The sequence below is a fragment of the Leptinotarsa decemlineata genome, unplaced genomic scaffold (genome assembly GCF_025532065.1).
Source record: "Leptinotarsa decemlineata unplaced genomic scaffold, Ldec_3_MD MMD2_tig00026282_RagTag_RagTag, whole genome shotgun sequence".
NCBI classification, from domain to species: Eukaryota; Metazoa; Arthropoda; class Insecta; order Coleoptera; family Chrysomelidae; genus Leptinotarsa; species Leptinotarsa decemlineata.
The window spans coordinates 7,999,681-8,013,784 of NW_027412668.1; the positions used below are offsets into that span (position 1 = coordinate 7,999,681).

Genomic DNA, 14,104 nt, shown 5'->3' on the forward strand with positions numbered 1-14,104 from the left:
TTGAAGTTGCCACTATGTTCCTCGGACTGTCCTACATTTTTCCTAGTTGATTTTTTACGCTTCCTCCTCTGCACTGTCCATTCCTCATGGGTATCACTCGCTATTGTCTGAGATTCTAGGTTTATGATGTCTGTCATTATAGCTCTTTGATGTTTTTCTATATCAGTGAAGGTTTGACTTACTGATGGCGCTGAAATAGGATTTTTTTGTTGTGTAACAATATCCGTGTGATTTTGTTTGATATTTTCGGGCATTTTGATTAAGTTGGCCACCCTGTCTTTTAAAGGTTCCTGATTTTTGTTGAGATTAGGATTATCTGCCAATACTCCAGTTTTTTGTTTGGAGATTCCATGGTTGTTATCTCTTATTTTTTGTGATCCTCTATCAGTTGATGTTGATGGTTTTTGTAGACCTAATGCTTTTTCGGCTGATTTATTTTTATAACACTTACATATTTCTTTGCTTGGTTCTAATCTAAATTTTAAAATATTTATTTCGCTCAACAGTAACTGAAATTTAGTTTCCATGGCTGATTTTATTTCTTCTACCGTCGATTTCAAGGCATCCTTGAAGATTTCTTGATTTTTAAAATTCTGTTCTGCCTGTGGCTTGTTGGCGTTTTCAAAGTCTAAATTGTGTAGTTTCTCTTTTAGGAAGTTAATGTGTTCCTGCAATTCTTTATTTACGTCTTTAAGGATTTTATTTTCCCAGTTCAGACTTTCAATTTGGATTTGATATGATGGTAAGTCATTTTCATTTTCGTTTGTCTGGTTCTCCAGGAATTCTGGATTTCCGCAACACTTTTTCCTTCTCTCTATAGCAGCACAGCTTGGGTGAAAATACACTTTACATCCATTGCACTGAATTTTGTTTTTAATTACACCTTTTTTACAATAAAAACAGTCGAGATTGGTGGAGAGGCTTGGCTTCTCCGCCATCTTGATTTATATAGCCAAAGAGTTGGTGTACTCTTTGATCAGAGCGCCGAGTCAGCCCAGCAAAAGAGTAAACAGAAGTTATCCACTCGCAGCGATGCCAATCCAAAATTTAATTTTCGTACTAAAGTTTAAATAAACCCGTTTTTCACAAACTACATCTGAAGATTTGATTTCAAACTGTATTTTCAAAAATAACACATGCTTCGCTACAACAGTAGCCTTTTTGTAGTGAATAACATTCAGAGTGTTATTTATGACATGACAATATGACGTCATTGGTTTAAGTTATTTTAGAAATAAAAAGAGGGAAATAAGTAGATAAACTTTTATCCTAATCCTAATCATACAATATTTATTCCAAGCATGTACAATTAAATGTATTATCAAATGAATATATTTCATTATAGAAATGTATACAGCTTGAAATATATAAATTGATAATATGATACACAGTAATTAGAATATTAGACACATTCGGTTTTTCTTTAGTGTTGACGCATTTATTTTTCTAGGATAGTTTTGAACTATTATGTAGGTATTACTCCATATATCACTTCATCTATTTCACTTAATTAAATTACATTAGCTATATACTATCCGTCTGAATGAGATTGGAGACATATTATATATGATTTATTTTAAATTTCACTCACTAGTTGTTAATAATTATGGACTATATACCTAATTCTAGAAATTTTGAATGAATTGAGTGAGTTTTGAATATATTTTCATTTGAATCAATCTGTGTCTAAATATTTTTTTCTCATGCACCACCTAAAAATTCACAGATATCTGTCCTTTCAATGTAAAGTTTGTTCAAAACGTTTGTGTCGAAAATACATCCTGTCTAGACACGAGAAAATTCATGAAATAGTGAAATCATATCACTGCAAAGTTTGTCCAAAATCGTTTTTCAATAAAACTGTATTCTTGAGACATATTGCATAGATACTGTATTTGTTAATGTCTTGATGAACTGAGCAAGAAAATTAACATCAATATTTTTTTTCATGTATGATTTCAATTGATTTTTTTACTCAACTTTTTTTTAATTAATAGTTTTTTAAGTGTATTATTGACTTGTACTATGCCACTATGTATTATCTAAAAAAAAGCAAATAAATACTATTATAGCTCGAGGTACATTGAAATTCAGTCTTTAAATTTGAAAATAATAAATCCTAAATCAGAAATGACTACACAAGTTTTTCAGAAACAGTTTTTCCTTGTACAAAAAGGAAAAAAGTATTAGATAACAATATGAACCGTTTGGAAAACTAATTGAAAATATAATACAGGTTCATCAATTTATAACAAAAATTATATTTGAGATAATATGAAACAAAAACTTGCACACAAAACTATATTTTCACACCATATTTTATGTTGTTATATTTCTTATCAATATGTAGGCTTCTGAAAACCTCTTTTTCGTAGGCAATAGTGAAGGTGTGATTTTCAATGGAAATCTCTGGTCCTCAAAAAAATATATTTGTTTGTGAAAACTTCTCTAACTCATCATTAAATTTTCTAAAACTTTCTTTCTCGTCAATTGTTTTAACCTCCAGTGGTTTGGCATTTGTACAGCATCTTCCAGAGCTCAATCAATTTTTTCATTAAAGCAATATTATATAGCCTTCATTCAACTCTTTTCCCTTCTTCCGGTAGGCTCAATAACTGTTCCTCTTTTTTATGGATTTTTTCATGTTTTGCTAACCGATGACTTTGTGTAAAAGCTTTGTTGCAGACGTGACACTTGAAAGGTGTAATTCCATTATGAGTTCTTTCATGTATATTTCGATACGATTTTTGTGAAAAACTTTTATCGCAAAATGAACACCGATATGGTTTGTCTCCGGAATGAGTTCTTTCATGATCTACTAGGTGGGCATTTTGTGAAAAAGCTTTTGGACACAGTTTACATTGAAATGGTTTCTCCCCTGAGTGAGTTCTTTCATGCCTTCTACAATGAGAGTTTCGAGTAAAACACTTGAAACATATTCTGCAGGCATACGGTTTCTCGCCATTATGAATTCTTATATGCTCTACTAGGTATACTTTCAGAGCAAAAGCTTTGGGACACATCTCACATTGGAATGGTTTGTCACTATGAGACCTCTCATGTTTTACAAGATGAGTCTTACAAGTGAAGGTTTCCGAACAGTATTTGCATTGGAACCTTTTGACATGAGTTTCTAGATGCACTTTCAACACTGAATTCTTTGAGAAAGTTTTGGAACAGGTCTTACATTCGAATAATTTTTCCCCTGTATGGTAATTCTCATGTTCTTTCAATAGGGCTTTCCTGCCAAAACTTTTCAAACAAACTTGACACTGAAATGGCCTTTCATTATTGTGAACCACAGCTACATGATTTCTCAATGTTTTGGCAATAGAAAACGTTTTTGTACAGAGATCACAAGGAATCCTTGGTCTGTTTTTTGATTCTTTGGAAGATGCTTGCATTTGTTCTTTGAACTCATTTTCTTCTTTAACCTCAACTGGTAAGTATTCTTCAGGAACATTTTCCTCGTATGATTCTTCAGTTTTTATTGTGGTAGAATAGGATAATTCCTGTTCGAAACCTGGAAAGAAAGGATAAACTTAATAAAATCTCTATAACTATTTCATGTTGGTTTGAAAGTTTATCTATACCCGTGGTCGTCAAATTGCAGCCCGCATGGGGCCCGTGGCCAGTATTTTTGCGGCCCGCGACAAAGTAAATTATTTCAATAGCCAACTACATGTCATAAACAAAATCAAAACAGATTTTGCGTTCAAATCCGGCGAAGGTGACTGACGATAGTCCGTTTCTCTAACGTCGTTTCAAAATTTTTCAAATAGGAAAAATTAATGGGCTCTCAATAGGCGCATTTGTCGGGTAATAAGAGTGACTGACTTTTTTTGTAAAACTGTGATTGTACCTTATCTACATGTCTGTAGTTGATTATAACTATGATTGAAGTGTTCTCTTATAACAAAGGTAAGATTTTATTATAAAAAATAACAAGAATTTTGACTAACAAGGTTTTCTTCAAACTTCCCCTTAGTAGGCTCCCATTGCTTTGCTCTCCCCTATGCTCTCTGAATCCACCGTCGCCGCCTTGTTGAAGATATTTGAAAAAATTTGCTTGAGGCATTAATTGACGAACTTGAACGTACTGGAATCACAAGCAGTCTTGCATTACCATGAAGGGTCATACGAGAGGTTGTGATTTTATGGAAGTTCTAAAAGAATTTGTGGAAAAACACAAAACACCTGTAAAAAGTTGATTTCAGTGTGTACTGATAGTTGTCTGTCAATGGTGGGTGCAATTAATGGTTTGATTGCTTTAATGAAGAAGGAATGGAATATACCTAATTTGTTGCCTATTCATTACTTGCTGCGTCAAGACATTCTGGCATGTGAAATTTCAAAAAACAAATTGAAAGATGTAAGTATTATAAATGTTATGCGCGCCCGCTAAGTTAATCATCGAAAATTCAAAGACCTTCTTGAATAATTAAGGTATAATTATAGCGATGTTATCTTACATACGGCCATAAGGTGGTTAAGCAAGTAGGCAAACGCTCTCAGAGTGCCTTTACATTAGGACGCGCGGCTGCCGCGCGACTTGCATAATAAAAAGTGACACTCGGTTGTTGTGCGACCTAATGTGCCCGGCACTAACACCCACATTGTCCTGTGTGCCCTTGGCCAGAAAAGTGTGACGACCGCTGATCTATACCTACCCGGTTCACACTTTATGTTCAAAACCTTGCTTTCAGTTATTTTATCCTTGAACTCTGGAATTGAAGACTCTTGATTCTCTTCTATATTTACATTTCTTTGGCATTCTATCAAATCATGATTGGAGAGTTCGGTCTCAGTATCAAAATGTTTTCTACATAATTCACAGACAAATAGTTCCTCTGGCTCAGCTTTCACTAAGTCACATTTAACATTCACAGCACAATTCAATTTAGCCTTGTCGATGTGATCACAAGAATTTTCAGTTTTTATTTGGATATGTTCTGCAATATCATTCTGCAATATATTGTGAGTAAAAGGAAAAAACTGGGACTCATCCATTTTACTCAAGAGAAACCTTTTATTTTGTTTGTTCTAGAGAAAAATATTTTTTTATTCTCAATTAATAGTGCAAGATCCAACAAGTTTTCTAAATTTCTCCGAATAATGATTTAACAATTTTTCACTAATATCAATCAATTCCACAAATCATCACTTCCATGTTTTCTCTATATCTATTTAATCCTGTGTCTAGAGTTTCATGTTCCCAGTTCCCAGTTTCCAGTGTTTCCACATTTCCACTATTTCTTCTTCTTTTTTATTCCCAGCTTCCAAGTTTGGTCCTTTTATGAACAGATTTTTTTTATTACAATATTGTAGTATGTTGATGTAGATGAGTTGATGAAAATAATGCCAAAGTTGTAAACTGTTAGAAAGAGAGAGACATTTTTATCGATGAAAGTGTCAGTTTGTTCTACCTTAAATAAACGGTTAATTGTGACATATAAAAGGTAGGTATATAAGTTATGGCTTATATTTGTATAGAGCTGAATATGAATTGTGAAGTACATGTACATGTTTATTGAATGGTATTTGAAAAGTTTCAATTTGTTATAACGTGAATTTGTGAAAAAAATGTTTCTTACAAAGAAAAACACATTGGCATGTGAAATGCAGATTTTTACCGTTTTCTTTATTTCTAATATTCCCGATGAACCATTCATTTATAAAGTTTTTGAAAATTTATCGTTTACCGCAAATTTATTCAGCGATGCCTAGAGGGCTTCTGAACTGCATTCGAGTTGACGTTCGATAGAACATGCAGAGTAGTCAGTATATTAGCCTGGCTTTCAATGTCTTAGGAAATTATGCAACAGATCTCGACTCGAGTCCTCAGAAGTAACATATTTCAACAGTGTGGAACATTAATTTTTGACTATTCAGCAGAGATTACTCTGGTTTGATTTATTTATTTTGTATTGATTTTCTTTGTGAAGTGTATAGAAACAGTCACGGAGGTAGCTCTAGCTTGTAGGGACAAACCACCAACAGTAGAGAAAAAGACTACAGCTAGATGTCAAAATCTGAGGTCGGCACCAGCATTTTGGGAGTTACCTTAGTCGTGCTCTGTTTCATCACACAGGTGAAGCCCTTAATAGCATACGATTATGACGACACGACAACAGAGATATTCACAGTATCTCTTCGCTATGTCGCGGAGTGTCCGGAACCCTAGTAACTTTAAAATAATCCAGAAGTACGAAGTTGCCTTGCAATATGCATGGACTTGCTCAATCGCGAGCAATTAAGCATTGCGGGATGCATAGCCCTGCTATTCCATAAGATCAATTATGGCTCGCTCCCAATGTTCAGGGTATTAACTCGAAACAACTCTATAGGGAAATGTATTATCCAAATACGGCGCCTACCGTTAGAACTAAGACAAACGGTATAACAAAAATTGAGTACTGTCTCACAAATCGATGCGTTATCAGCAAAAAGTGTACAGTGACTGAAAACAGTCATATCATTCTATATTGATTTTCTCGATTTGCTTTTTAGTAATGTTCAATATGATCACTAAAACAGTCATCTTTTGGATGATAAAATTTCATGTATAATTTTATGTGACTCGTGAACATACAAACTCTACATACAGATTCGAGCGATGTAGGTATATTAAGTAATATGACCATAGTTCCATATACGTCATATTGTATATATTATTAGATTGATATTGAAAATGAAAACCATTAAGTTACCATGCAATAGAAATTTTGGCTTGGACGTTTTCCTAGAAGTGCAACTGGATCTTCTACTTTTTCTTATCATACTAATGCCAAATGTACAATGGATGAAAAACAATATATATATATATATATATATATATATATATATATATATATATATATATATATATATATATATACACGAAACGTTCAAGTATCATTAGATTATGGTAGGAGTTTTTGACATGTGTTAATCAGTATGATTATTAAGGAAGGTAATAAAATTAAAAATCATTCACCTATATCATTTTATTCCCAAATGTAAACATTGAGGTGCCAACTTGACATTGTCAAATTGTGTCAACTGATGTATGTATTCAGCAACTCTATGAAGGAAATGCCGAAACTTATTAGTTCTCTTTATTATTACTTCTTTATCAAGTGTGCCATAGAAGGAGAGGTTTTGACAAAATACCTTTTGGTATAAAACATTTTGAAATATCTCTATACAGGAGCCCTGGAAACTATGATTTTTTCCATACTGAAGATGCATTGAATGATGAAATTCTTCTTCTCTTCTAAATAAACTGGTTAGTTTTTTTTAAGCTTCACATTACATTTTCGGTAACTCGACTTGTCAATCATATTCATCTTTATGGACATTAACTGGATTGGCTACACTGAATTAGTTTTTCCTTTGTACCAGAAATCCATTACCTTCATTTAACTTTTTCAACTTTACTCAACCGCTTTTTCTCTTTAACGTGGCTCTTTTCATGTTTTGTTAAGTCACAAGATTGTGCAAAAGCCTTGTTGCAAATGTGACACTCATAAGGTTTAATCTCATAATGAGTTTTTTCATGCATATTCCGATTGGATTGTCGTGAAAAACATTTTTCACAAAATGTACACTGATACGGTTTTTCTCCAGTGTGTGTTCGTTCATGTTCTACCAAGTGGGAATTTCTTGAAAATGTTTTTTGACAAAGTTTACATTGGAATGGTTTGTCCCCAGAGTGAGCTTTTTCATGCCTTCTGCAATGAGAATTTCGAGAAAATTTCTTGGAACATATTTTACAGGCATAGGGTTTCTCCCCACTATGTGTTCTTGTGTGCTCTATTAGGTAAATTTTTAGAGCAAAATCCTTAGAACATATTTCACATTGGAATGGTTTGTCATTATGAGATCTTTCATGTTTTACAAGCTGAGTCTTACGAGTAAAGGTCTCCAGACAGTATTTGCATTGGAACCTTTTGACATGACCTTCCAGATGTACTTTTAACACTGATTTTTTTGCAAAAGTTTTTGAACAAATTTTGCATTTGAATACATTTTCTCCTGTATGGTAATTTTCATGTTCTTTCAAGAAAGATTTTCTGCCAAAACTCTTCAAACAAATTTGACACTGAAATGGCCTTTCATTATTATGAACGACAGCTACATGACATTTCAATGATTTGGTAGCAGAAAAAGTTTTTGAACAGAGTCCACAAGGAAACCTCAGTTTGAGTTTTGGTTCTCTGGAGTCATTTTCTTTTTTTACCTCATCTGCCAGGCGTACTTCAGGGCTATTTTCATTCTCTAATGTTTCTTTTTTTATTATAGTGCAATGGGATGATTTTTCTTCAGAACCTGATGAGAAAAAATAAACAAATGAATTAATCAAAATTATGTGTAAAAATGAATCGACTACATAGAATGATTATTGCTATTTATAGTTTAACGTTAACAAGGGAATTGTGTTGAAGAAAATAAGTTATCCCTTGAAAAATTCAATGATTTGTACCTGGTTCACACTTTATGGCGAAAATTTTCTTTTCAGACAGTTTGTCATGTATCTCAGGTATTAGTGACATTTGCTTCTTATCTAAAATCGCATTTTCCTGATATGGAAACATATCATTCTCATGATTATAGTCTTCATTATCAGTATTGAAGTTTTTTCTAGATAAATTGTCAACACACAGTTTTTCCTCCTGCTCCTCTTTCACAATTTCACATTTAACGTTTGCATCCATATCACATTTGAAGCGTTCACTATTATAATCGGAGTGGTCCCAAAAGGATTCAGTTTTTATTTGAATATGTTTTTCATCTTTTTTTTGTGATTTAACATAAATAAAAGGATAACAATGAGAACCCTCCATGTCTCTCGATGGGTTGACAGATGACTTCACACTTCACCTGTCAATGACAGGTGATTTAGGTGATTGGACTTGGTACTAGGAAAACACAAAATTTATTAAAGTGACATTTTGTACTGAAATTTCAACGAAATATTAAGTTTCATATGTCAATAAAATTTCTTTCAAAATCCCTCTTGTGAAAGTATTGTTGGTTGAAATAATCCATTATTTGTTACCGGTTACCGTAGGACGATAGTCGGTTGGTTTGACCGTAGTATGTATAATACTATGGTTTGACGTGGGTAGGTTGTTCCACCCTCCAATCGACCACTTTGTGAATCGGTGGTTCAAGCCGCGAGATCAGATGATCAATTTTTACTTCCTATTGCCCAACCCGTACTAGGAATCGCACGTCAAAATCCGAGACCTTTTTAATTCTCAGGTCGCACAAGTTTCGACTTCTGAGGGTTGTCGTTCGTAGAGGGGGACGACAGCTGGTTAACAAAAAGATCGATAACGGAGCACGGAATAGTTTGTAGAGATGAATCACGTTATAAAGGAATGGCCTACAAAGTTCTTCGTTGAAATCCTCTCTTCACGATGTGATATTCACTCTGGTGTCATCAACGAACGAAGTGGAAAAATGGTGCTGTGTTACTTTGGTTTCTACAACCTATATTATAATGAGCTTTTGATATTTAGTAAAGAGGAGCTGCTGCATATGGTTCGTATGGTTTTCAGGGCCGAAGTTACGATTAGATAAAATAAATTGCTGATTCGTACGTGGGTGAATGAGACTTGTAGTACCAAGCATTTCGTCTGCTACTGCGGCATATATCATTAGCGGTATATGCGTTGATTGGGAGAACGAAGGTCATATCTTGATGGTTATATTTTGAAGTTCTAGCTAGTACTTCGAAATATACACATCGTCCCCACATTTCTTTATAGGTAATACATTGGCCCTCGATATTATGCAAGCATATATGTTCCATATATATATATATATATATATATATATATATATATATATATATATATATATATATATATATATATATATATATATATATATATATATATATATATATATATATATATATATATATATATATATATATATATATAAAATATGAAGTTTTCACGGATAGGAATATGCTGAACTGGTTTTTCCGGGTATTTGATCCGTGTATGTGATATTATCTCTAATTTGAAATTAGAGGTGAAATTAGAGATAATATCACATACACGGATCAAATACCCGGAAAAACCAGTTCAGCATATATATATATATATATATTTCTTTCTGATGAACTGGATTAAAGGTCTACAACGAGTACAACGTCGAGTTAATGAAAATAAGTACATAAGAAGAAGAGTAACCTTAAAAGTTTCCTTGTAAATCTAAAATCAAAAACTTTGTCAAACTCTTGATAGTTTTGTTTAATACTTGCTTTTATTTTTAATTGAAATAATCATGGTTGTGAAGCAACTGTGTTTCATGTTTAGAAATATTTCGCTTGAACATAATATTTTATGTAAACGAAACTTTTTTACAAGCACTTTCAACTGTAGAGAAACGACTGATCGAAAAGAAATGCTAAGATCTGCCCCAGCAACTGATGAAGGCGCAGTCGGTGAAAAATCGATTGATGTAGATTCTATTATTCATAAGTGAGTTAGGTTCTAGAACAATATCCAGTAATTGATATATTATCGATTGTTTCAGGAACAGTGATACCTTTCCTACCTTCGATACACCAAATAGGATATTCAATGGGATAGCTTTCAAAAATTTACCTATATTTAATATAAGAGTGTCGCCAAATAATACAATAGTTTGCTTAACTGATGCCAAAGGTAATTTTGTTTCACACTGCTCATTTTGATTTCAATTATTGAACTTTTTTTTTTCTTCGTCAATATATACCTCCCTCTCTCGCTTCTTTCTTATTGTTGGCATATGACCTGAATATATTTAAAAAGATTAGTAATCTTGAAGTTGCTAAACTACTTCAAAAAACAATTGAATATGGTGTACTGAAAAATCTCATGTTGAATATAGGAAAATATTTTAAGTTCAGTTTTTCTCGAAACGCATCAACTATAGGTTCTTATCATGATAGTGCTATCCAAAAAGTTGATGAATCAGTTGATTTTGGTGTTACATTAGATACAAAATTGACATTCTACTCCTAATCTCAATCTTTGAAAATGCTGGATTTTATAATCCGAAGCTTATTGGAATTTTCTGTAAGCACAATCAAACTTTTGTACTGGTCCCTTGTTAGATCTCCTCTTGAATAGGTACATCCAACTGTTTGATTGTCTTAATAATTAAATGGTTCTGAATGAATTTATAAGGTGTGTAGCATTTAAAAAATGGTTTAGTATAGGCATTTATCATTAAGTTGAACTCTTGTGACTAATGAATCTTCAGTCATTCGAAAAAGTGAACAGAATACCAAATAGATATCACTTAGAAATAGACATATTTGAAGTACCTATAACAGTCTTTTAAAAATCAGATATTTAGATTAGAATTGTCTATATAGTATAATACAACAATACAGCTGGTGTGAGTTCATTAAATTAGTATAGATATTTTTGTAGTAACAGTTTAATTTGTTTTACAATAATGTAAAATGAAAATTGTAAAACGGTTTACCTGTTGATGAATGAATTTTTAGGTGTTCCCCAATTGACAAGGTCTTGTGGTGTGGAAGGTTTCAAGAATACTAGAAAGGGAACAAATGTTGCAGCACAAGCCACGGCTATCACGATAGGCTCGGTAAATATTCACTTCATCAAACAGTTTAAATACCAGATGATAAACTCATTTAAAAAATTTCACTAGCCAAAGAAATTAAACGACTTGTAACCCTTACGGTATATGTTAATATATTCAGACAAACCTAAAATTGAATCAATTTTATTCAACCTACCTTCAAGGTTTCATACGTCGAATTCTAGTATATTTGAAAAATAGTGTTTGGATTGGATTACTATTGTTTGAAAGATAACGGTTTATGGGTTCTAAAAAATGACACCCCTCGTAACTATCATGGTCATGAAAATGGCTGAACAGTTTTTCAATGTTGCCATTTAGCAAAACAAAAGTAACCAGCCAAAAATATATAATAAAAATCAATGATGGGATTGACCAACACTTGATGAAAATCCATTCCCTCTGTCTCTGTATCTGTAGAGTAGGAAGGGTGAGTGTAAGCCCACGCACTTAGGCCACATGTGACCTATTGTACATCCTCCCGAGAAGTAGTCCTCCTAGGTCATCGTCCATCCTGTCCTTTCCAGGGAGGTGGACAGGTCGCTGAGAGACATCTCCTTTATATCGGCAGGTGTAGGCCAAGACTCGCCGAACACACACTCTCTTATTGACGATAACTTTGGGCACTCGCACAGGACATGCCTGACAGTCTCATCATCCTGTTCACTCATCCTGCATAGAGGTGTGTCCACTAGCCCCATATTATTGAGGTGTTTCCTTAGTTGACAGTGGCCAGTCAGAAATCCTACTGTAAGGCGTAGATTTTTCCTGGTCATCGCCAGATATTTCTTCGGCGCCAGCTTCCCAGGGTCGCCCAAGGTGATCCTTTGATTCCATCCCATCTCTTTAAGTATTGAGCATGGGTGTAACATTTGACTAGTTCCGCAATTGTCGAAGTCATCAGGCCGTGGGTGCCACTGGGTCCTAAAATTCTTAGTCCAGCCGCTTCCGTGGCTAAAGAGTCGGCAATGCGATTACCTTTACTCCTGTCATGCCGTTTAACTCACCTCAGGAGGCTTTGGCTAAATCTTGGTGGCACTCTAATACTAACCCTGAGGTAACATGCTGTCTGTTCAAGGCTAATAGTGCTTGTCTGCTATCAGTGCAGATTGTTATGTTTTTGCCAGAACTTCCTTTCTTGGTTATTTTTTTTGTGGCGATTGAGATACCAGCCTGTTCTGTTTGGACCACGCTGGTATTTTTTCCCATTCCCCACTCAATCCTTAGGCTTAGTGACCTGAAGTACACTCCACATCCTGAGCCTTCTTTGGTTTTTGAGCCGTCTGTATAAATCCGTATTGCATTTATAGCATCTGACTCTGTGTTATGCTTAATTTGTATTTTATAGGGTTTATTAAACACAAATCTGGGTTCAATTGCATCACTTGTTGCCTGCAGCAGAGGTTGCGCAGTAAGCGCTTTCCCGCCATAGGCCCAGCCTCAATTGACCCATTCCTACTTCGAGGTTAACACCAGCCATGCGCAATCGTACCATGGCTATTAACGCAACCTCCGTAACGTACAGATCCAGAGGGGTCAGACTTGTAAATCCATTCCCTTTTCCAGTAATACTATATCGTGAGATTTTCAATGAACGATGAGGTTCTACACACATCTCAAATATGTAATTCATAGATGCTAATTCATTTCTTGATCGATTTCAGTTTGTAGATCAAACCTGCCATTATTTCATCTCTCAATTTTATCTTACAGAAAGCACTTGAAAAAGGAATCAAAACTGTTCGAGTGCGAGTAAGAGGTTTGGGTCCTGGAAGAATGGTAAGTATGATTTTTGAAGGGAATCTCATCTTGAGTGACTGCATTGTTTTACAGGCTGCAATAAAAGGACTTCAGCTTTCTGGATTGGAGATTGTTTCAATAACTGATAGTACACACGTTTCTTGGAATCCTCCAAGAGCAAGAAAGCAAAGGAAGTTGTAATCAGCAGTATTTTCATTGGTTCAAATTTTGTAAATAAAGTATATCATCCATATTCTGGATCTTATTCAATGTATGCAGTTGTTCAAAAAATATAAAACGTTTGTTTGAAAGTGAATGTTACAAGTTCGGACTCGGATTTTTTTTTTTAGTTGAAATAGAAGTAGAAATGATCATAGTGAAAATTGTAAGAATACTAATTTGTAAAGAAAACAAATGATTGTGACCTGAAATGAAAATGAATTCATAATGGGTTGAAGAATAAGAAAGTGTCCTATAATACGTGTTTACATCTATCAAAAATTTTTCATCCACCTAATAAACGGTGGAACTGAAACCTCTGATATAGAATAAATCCAGAAGAAAACTTCATTTCCTGTATTGCAGTTATGGTGATTGAGAAAAGTGCTGTCATACAGAAATATCTCTTTTATATTGTTGAATATCTATCGAATTGTCTCAAGCTCATTTAACTCTGAAATTTCGTTTTCAAAGGTTTTGCTAGAGATATTCAATGTTGAAAATAATATACTTTTGTTTTCGAGTTTCGAATCATCAAGTATTAAAAAAAATA

The 14,104-nt window shown here is 33.9% G+C and overlaps 2 protein-coding genes and 1 non-coding gene across 3 annotated transcripts; 1 reads left to right on the forward strand and 2 right to left on the reverse strand.

Annotated features, from left to right (window-relative positions):
- Window positions 1-2,243: 2,243 nt before the first annotated feature.
- Window positions 2,244-5,246, reverse strand: LOC111502518 (uncharacterized). The gene is made up of 2 exons (XM_023156619.2): window positions 4,671-5,246; window positions 2,244-3,523 (listed from the first exon to the last, which is right to left on the reverse strand). The coding sequence occupies exons 1-2, from the start codon at window positions 5,008-5,010 to the stop codon at window positions 2,577-2,579; spliced, it is 1,287 nt and encodes a 428-aa protein (XP_023012387.2). The 5' UTR covers window positions 5,011-5,246; the 3' UTR covers window positions 2,244-2,576.
- Window positions 5,247-6,971: 1,725 nt separating this feature from the next.
- LOC111502509 (uncharacterized) lies at window positions 6,972-8,938 on the reverse strand. The gene is made up of 2 exons (XR_012466721.1): window positions 8,465-8,938; window positions 6,972-8,310 (listed from the first exon to the last, which is right to left on the reverse strand). It is a non-coding gene; the product is annotated as an uncharacterized protein (transcript).
- A 1,235-nt stretch (window positions 8,939-10,173) lies between these two features.
- mRpS11 (mitochondrial ribosomal protein S11) lies at window positions 10,174-13,585 on the forward strand. The gene is made up of 5 exons (XM_074179762.1): window positions 10,174-10,478; window positions 10,534-10,664; window positions 11,495-11,595; window positions 13,306-13,371; window positions 13,426-13,585. Exons 1-5 carry the CDS (start codon window positions 10,282-10,284, stop codon window positions 13,531-13,533), a joined length of 603 nt encoding a protein of 200 aa, XP_074035863.1. The 5' UTR covers window positions 10,174-10,281; the 3' UTR covers window positions 13,534-13,585.
- The last annotated feature ends 519 nt before the right edge of the window (window positions 13,586-14,104 follow it).

Coding starts and splice junctions, on each gene's coding strand:
- mRpS11 (XM_074179762.1), top strand. CDS start 10,282: ATGGTTGTGAAGCAACTGTGTTTCATGTTTAGAAATATTTCGCTTGAA. Junction 11,596..13,305: donor CGGCTATCACGATAGGCTCG/GTAAATATTCAC, acceptor TTTATCTTACAG/AAAGCACTTGAAAAAGGAAT. Junction 13,372..13,425: donor GTTTGGGTCCTGGAAGAATG/GTAAGTATGATT, acceptor ATTGTTTTACAG/GCTGCAATAAAAGGACTTCA.
- LOC111502518 (XM_023156619.2), bottom strand. CDS start 5,010: ATGGATGAGTCCCAGTTTTTTCCTTTTACTCACAATATATTGCAGAAT. Junction 3,524..4,670: donor GAACATAAAGTGTGAACCGG/GTAGGTATAGAT, acceptor CTTTCTTTCCAG/GTTTCGAACAGGAATTATCC.